The sequence below is a fragment of the Gymnoscopelus microlampas genome (genome assembly GCF_963454915.1).
Source record: "Gymnoscopelus microlampas genome assembly, chromosome: 21".
Lineage (NCBI taxonomy): Eukaryota > Metazoa > Chordata > Actinopteri > Myctophiformes > Myctophidae > Gymnoscopelus > Gymnoscopelus microlampas.
This window is the reverse complement of record NC_139958.1, coordinates 21,292,271-21,313,766: the sequence shown is the minus strand read 5'-3', so window position 1 is coordinate 21,313,766 and position 21,496 is coordinate 21,292,271. Positions and strand designations below refer to the sequence as shown.

At 39.9% G+C, this 21,496-nt stretch overlaps 2 protein-coding genes across 2 annotated transcripts; one reads left to right on the top strand and one right to left on the bottom strand.

Annotated features, from left to right (window-relative positions):
• Positions 1-10,919, top strand: wbp1 (WW domain binding protein 1). Its single transcript, XM_084046551.1, has 4 exons — positions 1-268; positions 1,473-1,575; positions 2,879-3,046; positions 3,632-10,919. The coding sequence occupies exons 1-4, from the start codon at positions 206-208 to the stop codon at positions 4,165-4,167; spliced, it is 870 nt and encodes a 289-aa protein (XP_083902677.1). The 5' UTR covers positions 1-205; the 3' UTR covers positions 4,168-10,919.
• Positions 10,920-12,097: 1,178 nt separating this feature from the next.
• Positions 12,098-20,843, bottom strand: lman2la (lectin, mannose-binding 2-like a). The gene is made up of 9 exons (XM_084046222.1): positions 20,633-20,843; positions 18,959-19,077; positions 17,869-17,986; positions 17,699-17,781; positions 17,125-17,157; positions 15,906-16,067; positions 15,183-15,297; positions 14,016-14,138; positions 12,098-13,918 (listed from the first exon to the last, which is right to left on the bottom strand). Exons 1-9 carry the CDS (start codon positions 20,754-20,756, stop codon positions 13,773-13,775), a joined length of 1,023 nt encoding a protein of 340 aa, XP_083902348.1. The 5' UTR covers positions 20,757-20,843; the 3' UTR covers positions 12,098-13,772.
• Between the last annotated feature and the right edge of the window lie 653 nt (positions 20,844-21,496).

Genomic DNA, 21,496 nt, shown 5'->3' with positions numbered 1-21,496 from the left:
CCGAGTCAACCGGGCCTGGAGAGCGAAAACATCCGTGTCTTTAAGAAGATAGAGAGAGACAAAAAACATGTCGAGGACGTCGCCTACTCTACTGTAACGGTTCAAACTACGAGAGAGGAAACACACCACAACCTGGAGCCAACTGTCATTTCGTCTGCTATATGTTTCCCGTCGTGCTAACGAGCCAAAACAACCCAGGAGGAAGATGCCACAGAAAACACTGGGATCCATTGTAGGGCTGCTGTGCACCGGGACGTGTCTGGTGCAGGTATGAGCGAGGGCCTGATTTATCCGGAAAAAATAGCCGATCTGCAAGCTCACAATACGCCGCGTCCGCGGCGCATCGCGCGCTTGTAGATCGGCTATTTTTCCCCGAGCGAGTGCCGAGCGTCCATGCTTTTAATAGAGCTCGTGGATGTCAGTTCAGAAAACAGGCCTTCTATTGTGTCCCCGACGAGTCGCTTTCCGACACAAAGGGGCTTCGTTCATAATCGCTGTTTCATCGCGCGACAAGTGTCGCTCATCAAAAAACAATGCGTTATTCGACCGGATGAAGTGTCGACGTGAATCACGTCGACACTTTTCAGGGTTGATAACGCGTTGTTTTTTGATGGGCGACACTTTGTCGCGCGACATAAGTAAAAAATGGTCAAAGGCAAAGAAGGAAACTATAACTGCTGCCCATGATGGTTCACTACTAGCCAAACTTCGTGTGACGTCAATCTCGATTAGATCAAATCCTTATTGATATTATTATTGTATAACAATATTTATAACTTCCTTCATTTTTTTTGTTTTACCTTCAATCAATTAAGGGGCTTTGAAATACTACATCATAACCGGTATTTGTTATGTAGGCATAGTGAGTGACTAGGCAGGGCAGCTAACGTTTATTTAGCTGTCTGACAGAATGAATCGTTAGGCTGATTACTTTTGCCCGGAGGATACTAACTTTATAACTGTGTTTAATGCCACGGTTGCCACCATAATAACCACAATATGACTGGACGATGCTCGCCATTGACCTTGCGTCAAGTTAAAAACCCATAATGCTGACTTGGATCAAATTGAATGGCAACATATAGCTATTGTTTATGGTTGTCTGTTCTAATCTAACGGTAACGTTAGTTTAACAATACCGAGGACAGCTGGGATTTGTGTTGCTAAATCCACCGTGAATTTGGAACACAAATAACACTCAAGATAGGCTACAATCTACACAGCAATTACAAACTACAAACAGCACAGCTTGGTTGTCGATGCCATTTCCACTTTGTTCACCCGTGTCAGTGATTCACAACCTTTTTTTTCTTTCAAGCATCCCCAGTTTGATTTGGCTCCATTCGTACACTCGTAACACTCCGATCCATATGCTTCCATTTGGTTCCAATATCAATCATTTAGCTGGGGACCCCCTCAACCTGTGACCCATGTGATTGACTGTCAAATATTGTGCATTTTTGTGTGTCCAGGGAAAGGAGTTCTGTTTTGGGGTGAATAATGAGCAGAACCGCTGTGAGATGGGCTACTGTTGTGGGGAGACAGAGTGCTGCACCTACTACTATGAGCTCTGGTGTAAGTCCACCTTTATCTTCCATTTTCCCAATTCCCAATACTTAACAGACTAACATTTATTTATAGGCTGCTGTGCCCAGTATTGTTTTCTTTGATTGCTCTTATTAAGTTAGTTTATTAGACACATAGTTCACATATATGACTATTATTGAATTGTCATTAACAGCCTCTGGCATTGCTTACTCAATGTGGTATGTTTTAGTACTGGGATGTTTTAGTACTGGTATGTTTTAGTACTGGGATTTAAAGCAATCTTCAAGGAAATGTAACCACTGAATTTCATTTCAGTGTTTCAGGACTGTAGTCACTGTGTTTCCACTGCAGTGGATGCACTGAATTTGGAACATATTCCCAAATTCAGTGGTTAAAGGCTACACTATGTAATGATTATTTAGTGAATGTGAAATGTTATTTCTATATATTCTATATATATATACTCATATATGTATGAGTGTGTTTCAGTTGAAAGACGAGTTGTAACATACATGATTCATTGCAGGATGAGAAGACTCTATTTTCTGCATACTTTTTTAGGCTGAAGAACATCATTTATTACCACAGTGAAACTGACTACTTGCAAGTGTGGTGTAATGCAAAGCTGTGGAAAGTTTAAAGACATAATGCAAACAGCTACATAAAGTGCTAGTGTTGAAAACAACAAAACAAGCCAAGCAGTGGAGACTTAGGTTTATTCTAGATGAAGGATTGCAATCCAAACAGGGTAAAAACGGACAGAATTTGACATCTTCTATTGTTTTTTTGTGTGCACACTTCCAAAATATGCCTATAGACAACTTGTCAGCCGTCACTGAGGCCATTTTTGGGGATTCATATTTTTTTTCTCATGCAATGGTATGCTGGCATAATGCAAATTTATGTGAATGAGACAACCCCTCAGTGCAGTATGTGCACTTGGTGTGAGAATTGGATTTTTTTTAGGGGATCACTGTGGACCAGTGCCACTTGGGAGTCCCGCTGTTGTCAAACGGCCCTCAGCCAGGTGTATTTAAGCCTTTATTTCAGTCTTTTCCTAACACAGGGTCGGGACCCATTTGTGTGTTGTGGACCCATTTTTATGGGTTGCGATTAAATATCCTTTTTGTGGGGTTTTTTGTTTACTATATTAAAAAAAAATGTGTTAGCTTGTAGATTGGCTATTGTCACTAGTTTGGGGTGCCTGGCAGACATCACATTTCTCCTTTTTATTTGGGTCCCGAAGTAAAAAGTTTGGGAAGCACTGTTTTAATGTGTCAGTTTACAATGTTTGGGCTACAGTGACTTACAGTGACCCCCTTCCCAATAGGGTTCTGGCTGGTGTGGACCCTGATCATCATGTTGAGCTGCTGCTGTGCTTACCGCCACCGGAGGGTCAAGATGCGTCTCCAGCAGGAGCAGCGTCAGCGTGAGATCAGCTTAATGGCCTACCAGGGAGCTTCCAGTTCTTTCATTTCCCCTCCACCGCTCAACCTAAGTGAGTAGTGTCTGTGTATCATTGTATCATCATACTTATATGTACAGTATACAATACACAGTATATATGTAACGTGATGCAACTTACAGTTTATATACAGTGTAATATATGTTACAGTACATTGTTCAGGATGTTTATTTTCGCCGATCAGTGCACTATTAAGCTTGGCCAATCAAATGTTGGATGTTACATTTTGTGTGACATTGTTTTGTGTGTATTGTGTGTGTGTGTGTGTGTGTGTGTGTGTGTGTGTGTGTGTGTGTGTGTGTGTGTGTGTGTGTGTGTGTGTGTGTGTGTGTATATATATATATATATATATATATATATATATATATATATATATATATATATATGTATATATATATATGAATATACATATAAAACAGTTTCCTGTCTCTTTACTGTACTATTACTTCAGGCAGAAAAAGAACTTTAAAAAGATTAAATCACCACAATCATCTAAAATAATGTGATAAAGATATGTTAGATGAAGATTTGATGATGGATGTTGATTAGTCATAAAGTTAGCTTTATAGAGGTGATGATAAAAAAAAAGGCAAACCATGTATATTTTCTGACTTGCAGGATTCTGGAATGACTGCAAGCTCCCCGACTATGAAGAGGTGGTTGGCCACCCCCCAACACCTCCTCCACCTTATTCTGAGATCCCGCCCGAGACCACCCCAGTTCTTCCAGCGTCTAGCCAGTCACAAGTTGCCTTGGTGCTGGAAGCTTCGGTGGAAGAGGAGCCGACGGCAGAGCCTCAGCCGTCGGGATCATCGGCAGACCATGAAGCAATGTCAACACCCACACCAACACAGTGTCAGAGGGCAGAGGAGGACCTGAAGGCTTCACTGGCAGCAGCAGAGGAGGAGGAGCTTGTTACTCGTCGCCGGCATGTGACGGGCGACTCAGGGATCGAAGTGTGTGTCTGCACGCTGGATGTGGACGAGGGCTCAGGGCTTGAGGAGGAGAGCGATGAAGAGCAGCAGCAGGTGTGCCAGGGAGCTGGGAGGGACTGCTTTGCCGGACGCCAGCAGCATAACTTCAGGCACAAAGGGTGTACTCAGGAGCACCCCGGCCACACCCCCAACACCAGCACTGGAGACCACTTGGTCTGATCCCTTACCTAGGCTACCAACCCACTAACCAGCCAATTGATCTGGCTAATTGCTGATGCTACTGGCCTCATGCTTTATAGAGTGACATAGGAGAGCTGTTGTCATCATCCACACCGCCACAGCTATTGTCAGGATATTAGATGTCCTCCAAAGACTCCTCAAATTAAGTTGACTGTTTAGCTTCAGCTGTCCTGTAGAGATGAGTGACATTAAAGTGATGGATGATGATAACAAATCCAACAGTTCATATTAGAGGATGATGATCCGCTGTGTGGCTAAGCTGATTGTTAAAGTCTTTCCTTTCTGTGGATAGTTCTGTGCTTTTTTTGCAATGAGGGGAAACAAGCAAACATAGATTGACCATTTTAGAATGGGAATGGAGAAGTTTTAGGCGAGAGACACGCTGGGTGTTTAGGCGAGAGACTAATAAGTGATTGTGACTGAATGCATAATTGACTGTTTCCCTACCTTCCCTGCTTTTCTATTCACTCTTTGCTTGGTCCGAGCACCTCTGACCAACTGCCCATCTGACGTTTCTCTTCTGGCTGGAGGGCCAGCTAATAGCATACCAGCACAGTCAACAACAACTCTCCCCTCCCCCGTTCGCTGTGTGTAATCCAGGACACAGCTGCATGGTGATGTCAGCTCTGAGGGTGTCTGGGACTGTTTGCATCCAGAGAGGGAGAGAGCAGAGCAGTGGAGTGGGAAAGTGAAAGAGGAGATATGTCTTGGTCTCTCCTTTGCTCAGTTTCAGTACTCTCTTGGCCTCCTTCCCTGCTTACTGTTACTCCTTTCAATAGCTCTTATGTGTCCACCCCAGCTCTGTGGTCAACACTTGGTGGTATTGAAAGACGGACAGCAATTGTTGCATCCACTCTCTGTGGCAGCAACAAACTGAAGCCTAAAAGCCTGCCGTTACATTATCCCAGGGCTGTGCCTGCAAGTTGATGTCTATAAAAAGACTCCTGGTGGTCATGTGTGAGTGAATGTGTGTATGTATGATTTAATGGGGTAGACAATACTGTGTGGTGGGGTCAGCAGCATTTTGAAGACATTTCTGCTTCTCATGCTACACATACCCTGTTTTTGGAATGTTCAAAACACAGTCAGAACAGAAGATTGTGTCATCTATTATGAATGATTACTGCTTTAGTGCTTTTCTGATTAATGCTTTAATAACATTAAAGGACCATACCGGTGGTCTGGCATGTTTAGCCCATTGACTATGTCTCATGGTCTACTTGACATTACTGCCGACCATTTTCCAAAGCATACCGTAAATTGTTAGATTTGTGAGGAAGCCATTGGATTCCATTCATTTCAGTACAGTATGAAAATCAACTTGCAGAAGCTTGAAACTTGCTTGAGATAGGTAATTGAACACAGGGAAATTTATGGCACTGTTATTTTTTGTCAAAGTTACGTTACTGTTGCATTTTAAAGCGTAGATTGTCTTGAAGTCTATGGCTGTGTCCGAATCATTCACTTTTCACCATAATAGTCCACTATATAATGAGTTTGGCATTTTGTAGAGCTGTCTAAATACATAGTGAGAATTATTATACCCTATTAGTGGACGCATCGTGAAAAGTACAAACGATAGTCTAACCAAGCACTATATACCATAATTAACAGCGACACATGTATTGTCCGGTAGTGGTTGTTTGTTTAGTTTTTTTGCCGATAAGCTCACAAATGCTCTCGACGTAGAACTCTCAATATATTGAGCAGAGAGTAGTGAATATATATAAGTGAATGATTTCGTACACAGCCTACCAAAAAATCTTCCCTGGAGAAAAGAGTTCTTTACAAATTAAATTCAGATGTCCATGGTTTATTTATCACACAATGTTGTTTAGTCAACATTGTAATCAGGCAAGTACAGTAACCTGTAATGACTTGCGAAAATATAAACAAAAAGGCAATCTAAAAATAAAGCCATTAATGGGAAAATGGTTTGTTTGTATGATATGTGACCGAAGCTGTTTATATTAGACATTTCTGTGTACTGGTATGGTCCTTTTTTGATAACAAAGTTCCTGACAAGGGGCGGCTGGAAAGTATACTGGTGTGAACTGATTTTACGACAATATGGTGGAGTATTATTGTCTTTAAAGTGACCTAACTCCTGAGGAATATATACAATCTTAACCAGGTTTTTGACCACTTAATAATGAAAAAAAGCACTGACATCTTGCATGAGCATTTGTTAGAAATTGTGACAAGCGTTGAAATTATGGCAGATTGCTGTTTAATCATTTCCCAAACATGATTCAAAGCTGCAGCAGCAACATAACTAAGTTCCTGGGTTTGAGGGCTGGGGAATGGACTGAAAGATAAGTATAGATGCTGTGACTCTAGTAGTTTCATCTTATGACTCTGCAAGACATGCTGTGCTGTTAACAGACAGTAGTGTCAGGAAGTGAGCTAGCAGTGTTGTGGCTTGCTGTGGCCCCTGTAGCACTCAAGAGTGCCAGAGATATGTGATGGTATTTTCCATTAGCAGTAGGGGGAAGGGTGTGTTTTGGAGTTGAGGTGGGCGGGGGTGGTGGTACTGTGCAGTGCAACACAGCTGCAGCGCAAACTGTTGTGATAACCACATGCTGCTGTGTGAGTGTGACCTGTATTGGTTGCCAAGCATGTGTGGTTGTTTGTTGTGTGGTAGTAGTGCACGTAATATGTGCTAATCTATTGAACGAGGATAACCAGGACGAGGCCCAACAGCTTTCTGTATATATTGTAAGGTAAAAAACATTTTTGTTTTGGAAAGATGTAATCAGACAAGAACTAACTAAGTGATGGATAAATCAAACAGATTTTATCATTCAACAAAAATTGTCTTTCCTTAATCAGTTGTGGAGGTGTGTCAAGGTAAACATGGTGTGAAGACTTGGGTCCGGAGTTACTCTGTTAAACTAGTGCCATGACCGCTAGTGTAGACACGTGTGCTTACCAATTGTGGACATATTGCAACAGTTGACCACAGCACTTGATGGGTGACTTGCATTGGATATAAAATATAACTCTGCATGCCTACTAATTATGCTTGAAACTGAGAAAGCACTGCCAAGAATATTGCTTGGAATTCTGGGCCTCCATACAACACATGACCCTGTACTCGGTAGCCCTATGTTTACCTAGTACACATCTCTGTATATGGCCTCACTCGGTGGCCACTGTCTGCAATTACGTACATGGTGTGTGTTTCTTGTGGTTATCATCTTTGGCCCACTTTTTGAGCCAAACACATTATTGTGCTACAGGCTTTTGGGGGGAAAACTCCACAAAATATTCCAAGAGGGAAAAATGCTTATTCCGATTATTTAATATTCAACCTGTATATGTTAAATAAATAGGCTTAACCACATTAACCCTAAATATTTGTCATACGATGAAGTATGTAAGTAAAGTCAGTCAAATAGGTTGCTGGACAGCACAGTAGTTAATACACCATGTCCTTGCAATTAGTTCAGGACCTGAAATTGTATACATAGGCTTTAAAAGTGACTAATATCCTATAATGTACTACTGTGTAATAATAAAATATCCTTTGTCTGCATGCTCTTGGCAACAATTGAAATTGTATTTGGGGTGATTTTGGACAGTAGGGGAAAGCTTGGAATCTTGTACTGCACTGCAGGTATTTTATAAACTATTGATATACAAAATGGAGAAACACTTTTCTATGTGTTGTGGAGATCTGTTGCGCTGTGAACTTGATGTCATACCCACTAGAAAACATGAAACATGTTTTTGACAAACAACACAAGCTGCCTTGATAGGTCACTTGAGAACAGATGTGCTGTTGCGCTTCTGTGAGTAAAAAATACTCTGTTAATGCTACTTGTGTGTACGTGTGTAAATGCCTTACAGTAGATACTCTTTGGGTTTATTTGGGATAGGGTTAGCATGTTCTTTATCTCTACTGAATAGGGTTAGCTTGTTCTTTATCACTACTGAAGAGTAATAAGGGACTGTTTGATTTTTCTCTTTTTTTTGAGCAATCAGTCAAATTTGAGAGACAACTGTCATGATTGCTTAAGTTTAGAGCAATGGAGCATGAGAGTGAGTGGGTTTGTCACGAGAAGTTCGGCTGAATTTGTTAGAAAATCTTGTGGACTTGGAGACAGTGTAAACCTACACAACGTAAACCAAAAGCGACTGACATCTCCACAGATTCTGAAGTCTTGAGACTTCACTTTAAATGTTTTGTTGTGTGAGGGAGTGTTGTATGACATTCAAAATGTAGTGTGTGCTAGCAAGCTGTGGCACTGTTTGGATTTGTCCAGAGATTACATTTGTTTTGCACACTTTTTCAAATGAGTAAGATTTGTTTGAGATGTGAACAGAGTGGAAAACATAAAATTAGTTAGAAAGAAACTTTGCAATTAATTAGCTCATTTATTTAGTATGTGGTTTTTGTCCTTTTTTTTGTACTAGTTGTCTTGCTTTGAATGATTGGAGGAAGAAAGGGCACTCCAAAAGAAAATGTTTTATATCCTTTTTGCTAAGGTGCATTTAGGCATATTTGTATGCATATGTAGTCTAATAAAGTTGTTAAAGGGGAGGATAATGGGACATGAATTATTTTTTGAATGAGTGGATGGGAGGCCTGTATTTTTTCCATTGCCAAACAGCGTCTGTCTCTCTGGCTTTCACGTGTTTACCTAGATTAAGGGCTATCTCAGTCAGTTGTGGATAAACATCCATCCATTCATTCATTCATTCAGTGATTCATCTGCAGAGTTGCAGAGATCCTCTAACTGAACATTGTTTTTATTTGGATGTTTTATGTTCCTATCATACTAGTATTTGATAATAGCTGATTGTATATTTTAATAGGCTCATATCTTGACCTTTGTTTCTGTTTAATCTGTTCGATGTTGGCAGAGGTGCGTGATGATTTCCCCGTCGTAATTCCACCCTTAACCTCTACGTTCAAGTCCCCTTGGGAGTGGGATGCCTACAGTTGCTCCATTTGTGATAATTACAGAGCCTTTAGCGTTGCTCTGTTGAATCTCTGTGGACTATGTCTCCACATCTCTCTTGGACACAAGCTTGGTTACAGAGTACTATCATTTGTTTTTCTAAGTCACATGGGTTATATGCTCATCCTCTGCAAGTGTCACTTTGGAAAGTGGCTTGAAGCTGTATAGATACAATGAAATGGACTTAGTCATCAAAACATTGATATATCGACTCCCAAGCCCATGCTTAGCTGATCATTTATAGGTGATGGTTGTCAATTTGTTTTCATTTATATTTTGTACCCACTCTCAGGGCAATATTAAGCAAGCAGTGCTGTTATTTTCAATTCCATGTTTATTGTGATGTTTCCCATCTTTTGTCTTTCTTTCTTCATCACGCACTTCTGTAATATATTGTACTGTACCCAAATATGCTATGCAAAAACATAAACCCACTGATATATGCTGCAACCTCTTTCTCACTTTCTGTCATTTGTCTGTGGTCATCAGTACAAGCAATATTATTCTCAGTACTGGCTGTACTGTACTGTACTGTAACCGTCTCGATCGATCTGCATAAAATGTATTTGTTTAAGAAAATGTTTAAAAAGGAAACAAAATCTTCTATGTGTTGCGTATGTATTCAGAAGTATTGTGTCTTTTAACTCAGTAAATGTGAGGGGTCAGAGGAGGGACTTACGTTCGGAGGTCATTCAAGTTCATTTATTTTGTCTATTGTTTAATCCTGACAGTGGCATAGTAGGTGTGAATACAGTTTGCAGGCATTCTAATCTGCCAAGGGTTAATTGTTGACTGACTTATGGATAGATAAACCACACTGTAAGGTTGTTTATGCTGAAGGAGTGTTGAATATATTTCTTTTATTGGATAAATTCCTATTTAATAGTTGTTTTGTTTTGTTTGCTTCCTGTGGATATGTGAACAGGTCATTTTTGCATCCTGTATTTGTTGCACTAAACTGGTATGTTAGGTGTCTGTATACAGCTCTTTTTTCCGGAGGCATTTTCACTGAGTGAATATTTAACTGTTGCCTTTTAAACCTCAGTAGTCATGAACATAAACTCATAAAAAAAGAAATGACATGAGAATCAAAACACCTGTATATCGAACCTAGTCAGCTTGTATTTAATTGGGCCATTTAGTATATTTAATTGACAGGATTACTTTGGGTACACCTCAACAAGCCATGCCCAGATGTTTGAAGATTTGTTGCACTCTGATTGAACATCAATGTTTTGGGTCATAGGTGAAAAAAGAAAAATGGCAGATTTACAGATCTAGTTGTGAAAATAGCTCTGCGATAATAGTAGATCTACGCGTTTTGAGTTTGTAGATCGGCTATTTTTGAAATCCAACTTAAGTGGTTAACAAATATCCATCACTGATAACACAGTGATACTGCGTTTTCTGTCTTGCAACATGTAATCTACACTTCTCTTGCATTTCCTTTTCTCAGCTATAGATAATGTCAAGCAAATGTTGGTGCCATTGATGATTTGTGCATGGATACATTTTTGTGTTTGTTTGTTTTTTTGCCAAAATGAGATAACGGTATCCATGTTTCAGAAATAAGCAGGCATCAGCAAATGCAGTCTTTCTATTGTTTTCTTATCACCCAGATCAAGCCAAAAAACGTAGAATGAAAGATCAGAAAAATGCACGCAAGTGTGATAGATAAAATGCTTTGGTTTAGTGAAAGAGGTCTGTTGTATGCTCTTGGGTCATTTGTATTTTATTTTTTTAATAAAACAAACATTGGCACTCAGTGTTTCTAGTCATCTTCCTTGCATTCATCAGTCTTCAATTAAAAGCCTTTTTATTTAATCAATTTAACCAGCAGTCTTTCCAGGGAGTCATTGCATCTATCTTTAGATGTTTGTCGATCAGTAAAATAACCACTACTACACCACTGACTGTGGCATGAGATATTGATCTAGAACAGTAATTCTCAACCCTTTTAACTGATATGCATTAGGCCATGAACCTCTATTTGATACAATTTGTATCTGGGACCGAAATCTACACTGTAACATTTTCAGTGTTAATTTGACTCAGAGGGTCCATTTGGATACCCTGAGTTACAGACCTGTAAGGGTCCATTTGGTTCCTAACTATCAATCCCGGGACCCCCTCAAGGACCCCCAGACCCCACGTTGTGAACCAGACTACAGAATCACCACAAGTTTTAGGGTTAGCATTAAAAATGGCAAACATCCTATATTAAAATTGGCTTAAGGGCGGACCGGCGGGCGGCTCTCTGGCGACACACTCATGTCACCATGACTCAGCCGTAAACATATGGAGTTCAACTAATTCCCAATGCAGCTGGCCCAAATATGGAGTGTGTTGTCGAACCTCAATGTGTCGTCATGGCATCAGGCGCAAACAAAACTCCAGCTCCATATATGGGCACAAAAGGGGGAATGCCCATATATGGGCATATACTGGTGACATCAGGGATATCCATGTATGGGCATAAAACGGACAAGGACTGACAGATAGAGATCTTAATATATGGGCATATCAGTCGGATCGGCGGTGCCACGTAGGTGTCCGACCTCTAAAACTCTCGAACCTCTAGTTTGTAAAAAGTACATGTACACATAAAAAGTACAATCCCATCCTAAAATATTGATGTCCTCACGAATATAGTAATACAAACGTGAGAGAGAGATCAGAGAGTGCATACAAAGGTAGTCTTGTGAGGAAATTATAACCATGCGTAAATAGTTACCCTTTTCAACCTGTCACATTTAAAGTTCTAAAATCTGCACACAATCAAATTATCTGCATCATTTGGCAGTAAACATGAAAAAGGAAGGTTTAACCTTTTCATGACTCAAGCAATGTAGATTTCTTTATCCTAGTTCTTGAAATATTATCTGGAAAAGTGCAAAGGAAGCAATGATCCCAGTTTTGAATTTTTGCTCTTTAATGGGAGCAATGCAAATTCTTACAGGGCAAAATAAGAAATGGACCTGGTAAACAAACTGACATTATATGAGGGTCATTCAGTAGATAAAGTATGAACACAACTGTATATGTAATAAAATAAAATGACACAATGACAAGGCAGCATAATGTATGAAGTGAACGTGATGCCATACAGGACGGAGGGTGTAAAAGTGACCAGCAAATAAATAAAAACAGCAAATACCCCATTTACTGTTGGGAGATTTCTTCACCGACGCAAGGTTGAAAGGAGTTAAGACCCAAGTCTGAAAAGCTCTGGAGGGTTTCTTATGGAATGGAGAAGAACGGTCAATGATGATCAATGGGAGGTATGACACAATAATTTAAATCATTGCTCCCTCCTCCTCCCCTCAGTTTTCTGTTCCAGAGTACAAAGTGGCTACAATATATAAATGTATTATCTGTATATGTTTCATAAATATATAATACATCCTATTCAATTCTGACATGGTTTCAACAAGAAACCAAATGGTTATAAATAAAGGTGAACATTTGGTAAAAGCAATACAAATATAACAGGCAACAAACAGAAATTAAATATTTACCCATCAGCTCATGCGATAATGGGATAAACAGCCTTTCCTTTCACACAAACATACATTTCTCATAAATAACCTTTTAAAAAATGGATTCAACAGTGCTTGGCTACACAACTCATTTCAAAGTTCATGCATACTACAGTGACTACAGCATATACAGTTTGACACACAGAAGGAGAACCAAGGATGAGCTTGAAACTTGGAAAGGCTTTGAATCAAATTAAACACTATAGTAAGCCCTATTCAAAACTGTAAAAAAAAAAAAAAAAAAAACTTGTAGATCTGCAATTCTTGAAAATTCTTTTTTTTTTAAATCAGGTTGAAAGTGAAAACCAAGCAACACTCAAGTATTTCAAAATGTAGTATCCACTGCTGTATACAGGGCAAAGATGCCTTTTCCAACTCAAAGCAATGATGTGCTAATTGGCCAGCATTCACAAGCAACTGAATGTTTTTGGCTGCATGTAATTAACCACTTGATCCCTTGCATCTCTACGGCATCAAAAATAGCAGATCTACAAGCTCAGCTAGATTGGCTATTTTCGATAAATATATTTGGTGTAGAGGGAAAAAAGGAGGCAACCAGCCCTTTTTTATATTTGTCTATAACCAAGTTAAGCTCCTTATCACTAAGAACCTACTGTGCATCTACATGTACAGTACAATAGTGAAAATGGTAAGGCCTGGTTGGTAGGCGTTTCAGACCGGAGCCTTCTGAAGCCTGATTCACACTTCGTCGCACGACGGTGGCGCGCACTGTAAATAGCAGACTTACAAGCTCACGACGTGACGCATCTGCGACGCATCATGAGCTTGTAGGTCTTCTATTTTCGACGTGCGACACCGTCGTGCAACGGAGCATACATTAGGCTTAACTCAAGACCTCTCATTACTATAGTTGGCAAGGCTCACGTGCCTTTTGTAGCACGGTGACGCAGTCACTCCTGTCACTTGGTGGTGTCCTTGAGAAAACAACCTATTGGGTTACACTGGCTGGCAAAGCATCTCTTTCACCTCAGTCTCATCTCAGTGCGGTTGTGTCCACAGAGTTGCCGTGGCGACGGGGTGGGACGCGGGTGGGCCCGTCCCTCTATTCCCTTCACTCTCAGTAGAAACGCTTCCGTCGGTTCTCATTCCAGTGACTGTAGCCCACCAGGCCTATTATGATGAGCAGGAAACAGCCCAGCATGGAGAAGAGCACGGCGAAGAAGATGGCTATACCACTCATCCCTTCTTCACCCAGCAGACCCGCTGGAATAGAAGGGGGAGGCAGTTAGAGGGGGAAGAAGAGTTGAAAGGAAAGAGCATTCTTTTTTCTTTTTTCCCCTATAATGATTGTGTGTTTTACCTCTTAGCAGCTCCAGGTTATCAACACTGGGTATAGTGATTTCTTCTTCTTCCTCCTCTTCCTCCTTTTTACTCCGCAGCACAGTCAGCTGATAGAGTTTCAGGGAAATAATATCATGGATATCTGTCAGAAGACAGGAATAAGTGTGAGTAAGTAGCATGGCAATATTACCGAATCATCATTACGTGTTCATAGCACAAAATAATCTGAATATACTTTATTTATTTTTCAACTTTGGGCACAGGTAAATATTTAAGAGAATCCACCATTTACCCACACACATTACACAATTTCAGTGTCAATGTGGAAATGTATTTACATGTTACACAAACATCTAATATAGATGTATATGCTTTCAAAGCACTGATATACTATCCTCAGCTAGCCTAAGTCTTGTTATGTTATGTGGACATCCAACTCTAATTTGGCTTAAACTAAATCCCTTATGTATATTTGTTCGCCATCATGCTAGAACCATTAGCACTTAGCGTTAGACAGAATTTAAAAATAACTCCCATAGAGGTACAGGGAAGTCAACAGCAAATGTATTTATACACAGACAATATTACTTCACCTGATCCTACTGGCCTGAAATAACCTCCTCAGTGCTTCAGGAAAGGAATTCCTCTATATGATGATGTATGCCAAATAAAACTGGAGCCAGGAATGCACTTAAGTCTTGATATGATCAACAATCCACAAAACGTACTATGATATTAATATTAATATCTAATGTGATATAAGTGTATCACATTGGGGAAAAAAAAGAAGGAAAAAATACACCAGACCTGGTCATTTAGTCCTACAGTAGATGCTACCGGGGCAAATCTGATTACTGGGATAAGTTTGTGAGTTTACATCAGCTGTTTAGATACCATAAAACATCCTAACACTCTTATTTTGCAATTTGCATAATTGCTCTCATTCACACTTTATAGATGGCGTTAAGATTTAAAAAAGGCTTAACCAACTTTTTCAAAAGCATGTCGACCAGTAGACCTTATTTGTCCACTCCAAATATGAATATGCCATTTCTTGTGCATTACTGTATCTACCGGTATGCAGGATGCCCAGTGTGGTCAGTCAGTAAGAGCACCAGCCACATTGTTGCAGTGGTTCAATTCCCATGCAACAAAAGCTGCTGTTAAAATAGAGGGTCCTTCTCACCTGAGAGGTCTCCAGTGACGGCCGTAGCTCCAAAGTAGTATCCCAAGGGCAGTTTCACATCAGGAATGTCCAGGCAGTCCCTCCATTCATGCTGCCCGTCGATGTCTATCATGACCTGAATGACATGAACAACATATTTTCACTCTGCATTTATTTGAACTCTGTACACTAGTCAGCTCAACTCAAATTTGTTTGTATAGCACAAAATAACTGTTACAGTCTTTTACAAGCCCACGTTTAAAATGGAACAAACAACACCCCCACCCCCCCCCCCGCCCCTGTAGTAGTTAGACCAGTATTGGACAAGGAAAACCCCTTGAGAGGAAGAGATCTTGGGAAGAATCACAAAAGTTTGGAACCCCTTCAGGGGAAGACAGGCATGCGATAGGTACACACAGAGTGGGCAAGATCCAAATGCAAAACAAACAAAAGGGTAAAACTGTTAGAAGTCTAACGCTATAGGCCCCAGTGGTAGTGGTGCTGAGCAGAATCTGTCTTGAGAGATTACATCTGCAGGTGGTCTCCCTGCTCTTCTACTGAGAAACACAACTGGCTGACAAGTAGTACCTGAAGCTTAAAACGCAGTATGTCCATTGGGTGTTTTGTCTTAGCTCGGAGCTAGAAATCTTGTCTCGCGTGCAGGAGACCTGGGATCGAATCCCAGGGAGGACATAAATCTTACAGATTGCAGCTTTAAGATCTAACCAAGTGCATGCTTCTTACCGTGAGCCTACGGCGGACATATCTGATGAACAGGAACGTGTCGTGATTGAGGTTCCGCACCATGGCATTACAGCCACCCAACTCTGTAGGCCGGCCATCACGCTCGTGGTCGTAACTGATGCTGCCATTCCCCACCATGGACAGCACAAAGGGAAAGATCCTCTTGTGATTAATAGGAAGCAGAAAGATAGAGTCTGGATTAAAACTAGGCTTTAGCATTTAACCTCCCAGCAGCACTGACCGAAAATGATGCTTTTGAACTCGACCAAGAAGTCTTTCAATTCTCACTGTATCATTTAGACCTAGATTCTATTGGGAATCTCATACTGGGGGCAGGTAGTGCGTTCCCATCAGCTGTTTAGATACCCTAACACACCAGGAACATCCTGACACTCTTGTGTACTGACAAGCAATTTATCAATCAAATACACGCCTCAAGCATTAAAAAGACACCCTGATCAACCGACTCAACACTGCAACCTTGCAGAAACACGGTCTGTCTAGAATGTTATAGTGTTTTTTTGGTGAAACTGCATTAACACAAAACTAACTTCTAATGGATTTAATGAATAATAATACACATGTCCCTGATCTATGTTGTTAAAATGCATGTATCAACACCAGATGGTGGCCTGATTTTTAGTAAAGGTACAACTAGTTACCCCAAAGCCTAGACTAAAAACGAAATTAAATTAACCAGAGAGACTCTACTCATTAATACTTCAAGAGATTGTCATTTAGTGTGATATAAGTCTCTGTTGCTTTTGCACAATAAAAAGTATTGACATTGTTATTACAATATTGATGAGTGCCATCACATTAAAATAAATAAACATAATATTATGCAATGTAGGATACATGTAAGTAAATAATGGTTAAGTCATACATTGTATGTGGTCAGACTTTTTATGTAACCAAACATGTATGTATGTATGTATGTATGTATGTATGTATGTATGTATGTATGTATGTATGTATGTATGTATGTATGTATGTATGCATGTATGCATGTATGCATGTATGTATGTATGTATGTATGTATGTATGTATGTATGTATGTATGTATGTATAAATCAGGCTTAAGGATTAAGACAGTAATGTTGAAGGCTCAAGGTGGAGTGTGGAGTGAAGGGGGATCAGGGCAGCATGCAGGATTAATAGAAAATTTACAAGCAGGGTCAACGTGGGGTCAACACTATGTGTTCTAAAGATAGGATACCTGTGTACGGGGAGTATATCTCTTCTTCTGCGCCTGTCTCCGTAGGATTGCACAAAAGAACAACAAACACAGGCTCTTTAAACATCGCTGCAAGAACGCTTGCGCCCACTGGTGTTCTAAGAGAGCATCTCAGGAACAATCAAATTATTTTGCGTGCTTCACATCTGTACATGAGTGGCTTTTATAGAACACACTGCTCTATTGGTGCAGAACTAGTTAAGAGAATGAAAAGTCACTTATAAACATAACCACATAACTCCGACTACAAGGTACCAATAAGGTACCGTAGCTTGTTGTATAAAAGAACATGATAAAATAATCTTCATGAACTGAGGTATGATAAAGGAGCTGCTATTGTAAATAATGCATTTATATACAGTAAGTACATGTACAACCTCTAATGTCTATCGCTGTTGGTAAGGAAGACTATTGTCAAAACGTTGGTTTCCTGTACCCTTTAAATACATTTTTGCATCATGCCTAAGAGTTGTGCGGCCTCATCCTTCTCAACATGAATTTGCGCATAACCTGACTTCCACTAAAAAGATGTCTGAGTTGTCTTAGAGCTGCATACCTCTAGGTGCTTCTCTTCATTGGGATATGTGTCCACAAACACACCCAAGCCAGTGAAATTGTCCTTATTACCAAATACAGGGCCTGCAATGACATATTCAGATATTATGTATTGGAAAAATAATATCATATTGTTCATATTTTGGGAAATCCTTGTCACATTGTAATGACCTTTTTGCATGCGTTCCTTGGTATACCAAATGGCCAATCCATCTCCATTGAGGTTCTTCTTGCCTCGGCCATGAATCTTAAAGTGAACTTGCATCTCCCAGTCCCTAAGGTTGCAAGGCTGGACACAGAAATGGTTAAATATAGACATGTGGTAGAAAGAGAAAGTAACATAATAGACACGCACTGTGATAGAAAGAATAATCAATGCAATTATTCTCTAAATTCATACAGGTTAAAAGAGCTTGATAGGCTGTAGTCCAGTAGCACCCACTGTGTGCCAACTAGAGCCCCCAACACAGCAGGCCAACGTCAGCATTGATAAGTGTTGGAAAGCGTATGTGGCCGAAAATCTGTTATCTGTAGTATATAGGCGGTGTGTAGACGGTCATGACAGGTTGCCAGTTGTAGGGAGCTGTCACTTGCCGACCGAGCCAGCTCAGTCGGTTGTCAGACGATGATAGCAGTGGGGTCGCAGAGAGGGGGCAGAGAGGGAGTAGAGCTCTCTGGTTGGCTGTTTAGCCTTAAAAGAGGGGCGGAGGCCCTTTGACAAAAGCAATGGAGGTGGTACTCGTGGTAAATTTATTTTGTCTGGATACGTCGCATATAGAAGATGGTATATTGCATGCGCTGCCTTTTTGCTCAAAATGCACTCATAGTAAAGTATGTGTGTGTCTGTGGGTGTGCGCTTGTGTATGGCTCTTCTTATTCAAACACCAGAAGATGTAAAGAACGTATGATGCATGTGCATGATGCATGTGCATCTGTGTAATGTGTTCATTTTATCACCCGTCAGCTTTTCTCTAAAAGCAAATATAAATGAACACTACATATATGTGTTATATGCTGTATATTATTAACTATATCATAAACACTTTCTTCTGCTTTTCTCTCTAAGGTGAAGTCCTTTATAAAAGGTATGTAATAATATGATAAAAAGATGCTATTGTGCCACCTGGAAACTCCTTAGTTGGTAGCTACAAGCAACACATTTCTGCTGTCTTTTGCTGTGGATAATAAGTCAACTCAAAGTGTGGTGTCAGAACCTTTTAAAGGTCTTTCAGAAACTGTTCACACAGTACAGTATACTCACAAGACGGCTCCACACCGCCCCCTGCCGGCTTTGCATGTCCTGCGTCAGGCGCACCTGTTCGGTAGTTAACATAGCATCCCCCATCAGCTCCCAATGAGACGAGCCTGAGGATCCCACACCTACACAAACACCATCATCATCATGACAAAGAAACAGGTGGAAAAAGCACTCACATTTTATACTTCAGTAAAAGTATCAATACTGCAATGTAGAAACACTCTGTTACAAGTAAAAGTCCAGAATTCAAAATTGACTTGAGTAAAAGTACAAAAGTCTTGGTATTAAAATGTACTTAAAAGTACCAAATGTAGAAAGTGCTAATTATGCAGATTAATGTCCCATTTCACAGGTTTTAAATGTATGAAATCAAATAGTTTGAAAATAGCAGATCTACAAGCTCACAATGCCTCGCACACGCTTGTAGATCGGATATTTTCCAGCCAAAGTTTAAATAGGGCTGAAGTGGTTCATGTATGTTTTGTAGTACTAATCCAAATCTACAAAGTAACTAGTAACTACAGTTTTCTAATAATTGTAGTGGAGTAAAAAGTACAATATTTGACTCTGAGATGTAGTGGAGTAGAAGTAATTCGGAAATACTCCGGTAAAGTAAAAGTACCTCAAAATTGTACTTAAGTACAGTACTTGATTAAATGTACTTCGTTACTTTACACCACTGAAAACCATCATCATGACAAAGAAAGACCTATATTCATCAGGACACAGAAGTTAAATGAGCTTACAAACACAATGGAATACTGAACACGCCTTTTTATTGATGTATTTGAACACACATTCGAAGCGAACAATGTATTTTTCCCCCATGATATCATAAAGGGATTGCATGATTTACTTAGGCTACTAATACTAAATCACAAAGCAGAGCAGAGTCTTCATTAGAATATATTCATTTTACAGGTCAATGGGGTAAAGAGAAAACAACCGAACTATTTATCCAAGTCATTGTATTATTATTCTGTGGTAACAGCTGAGGGCTGTGGGAGATGGTGTGAGAAAATATGTAGCCCCTATTTGTGAATTTATTTTGTGGTGTATGTTTATGTAGGCTGCTCGTGTTTTTCTTTTCATTGCTGTTATTTTTGTAGGCCCGTTTGTGTATTATAGCCGGACGGTCGGACCCTCTCAAAAAAGAGATGCTGCATCTCAATGGGCTATGTATGTATCCTTTTTATACATCCTGAGGCAATCTGAGCACATTCTGAGAACAAATAACCAGTGTTGCCAGCTTTTGCGAGAGAAACAAGCACGCAGGTCTAAGAAAACAAGCCCTAAATATTTCCAGATGGGGGTCCGCAGACAAATACATATTAATTTGGAGGTCCTTGACTTGAAAAATGTTTGAGAACCACTGGTTTCAACCATAATAAAACCCCCATTGGAAACAAGCCCAAATAAGCAACTACACTTTAGAAACAAGCCCTCAAAAACCGCAACAACCTTTACAAGCAACTTCACAGAAAAATAAGCCAGATGTGTCTTACAATAAGCGGACATGGCAACCCTGATCTCAATGGGCTATCAATACACTAGTCTGAGAACAAATAACGCATCATGTACATCGTAAAATGTATCTTTCTCAAATACATACCCTGTCCGATCGCTCACCTCGGTGTGTCCCTAAAATAGCAGGTTATTATTATGGTCATATCATACCTTGATAAGGCTTCGACAGCGAATATTCCCTCTTCAGGAATTCTTCCATTTCATGATGATCATCGTTGGAAAAACATGGAACAAAAGCACAAACGAGAAACACTAACGTCCGATAGGATTGCATTCTCAGACTCGTTCAGAAATAAAACGAGATAGTATAGTATCCCCTGCTATCCGCAGCCTACCTACTCCTAATAATGTGTGCCTAATGGCGGCGGCCATCGTACAGTAAAACTCCTCCTACAAAATCTTCAGCGTTTCCCTATTGGCTTAATGGACTTTCCCAAACAGTGGGTCGGGACCCTATTTTTATATGGTCGGGACCTATGGTCGGGACCCATTTTCATGGGTTGCAAGTGAACATCCCTTTATTTTTTTGTTTCCTAAAAATGTTTCATTCATTAATATTTTAAAAGATTTTCTAAAGATTTCCACACAAATTCACACATATTCATGAGTTGATAACAAATCCAAACATTTTCCAAAAATAATTTCATGAATAAAATAAACATAGCCTAATCAGAGAAATTCCTTAAATTAGAAAACAAATGTTTAAGTAGTGAAAATAGCAGATTTTTCAAGCTAATGCAGCACGAAGCAATCAGTTGCTAGCTTGTAGATCTGCTATTTTCACTATAGCTTGGGTCCTGGGCAAACATCCAATTTGTCTTTTGGGTCTTGAGCTAAAAAGTTTGGGAACCACTCAATTGAAAACAACTCTTTGAATTGAATTGTTATTGGTTAATGTATTGCATTTCATGCTTGGCTGGGTCAGGTTATTTTGAAACAGTTTAATTCTGAAATCTGAATACAAATGACATGACTTTTTATGCTTTTGGACTAGGCTAGTGCAAAATCAAATAT

What these genes read in the sequence shown, in the direction of transcription:
- wbp1 (XM_084046551.1), top strand. Translation starts at nt 206, where the DNA reads ATGCCACAGAAAACACTGGGATCCATTGTAGGGCTGCTGTGCACCGGG. An exon ending in CCGGGACGTGTCTGGTGCAG is followed by an intron (nt 269 to 1,472) that starts GTATGAGCGAGG and finishes TTGTGTGTCCAG; the next exon opens with GGAAAGGAGTTCTGTTTTGG. An exon ending in CTACTACTATGAGCTCTGGT is followed by an intron (nt 1,576 to 2,878) that starts GTAAGTCCACCT and finishes CCTTCCCAATAG; the next exon opens with GGTTCTGGCTGGTGTGGACC.
- lman2la (XM_084046222.1), bottom strand. Translation starts at nt 20,756, where the DNA reads ATGCAATCCTATCGGACGTTAGTGTTTCTCGTTTGTGCTTTTGTTCCA. An exon ending in ATGAAGAGAAGCACCTAGAG is followed by an intron (nt 17,158 to 17,698) that starts GTATGCAGCTCT and finishes CTACGGAGACAG; the next exon opens with GCGCAGAAGAAGAGATATAC. An exon ending in TAACCTGGAGCTGCTAAGAG is followed by an intron (nt 13,919 to 14,015) that starts GTAAAACACACA and finishes CTTCTATTCCAG; the next exon opens with CGGGTCTGCTGGGTGAAGAA.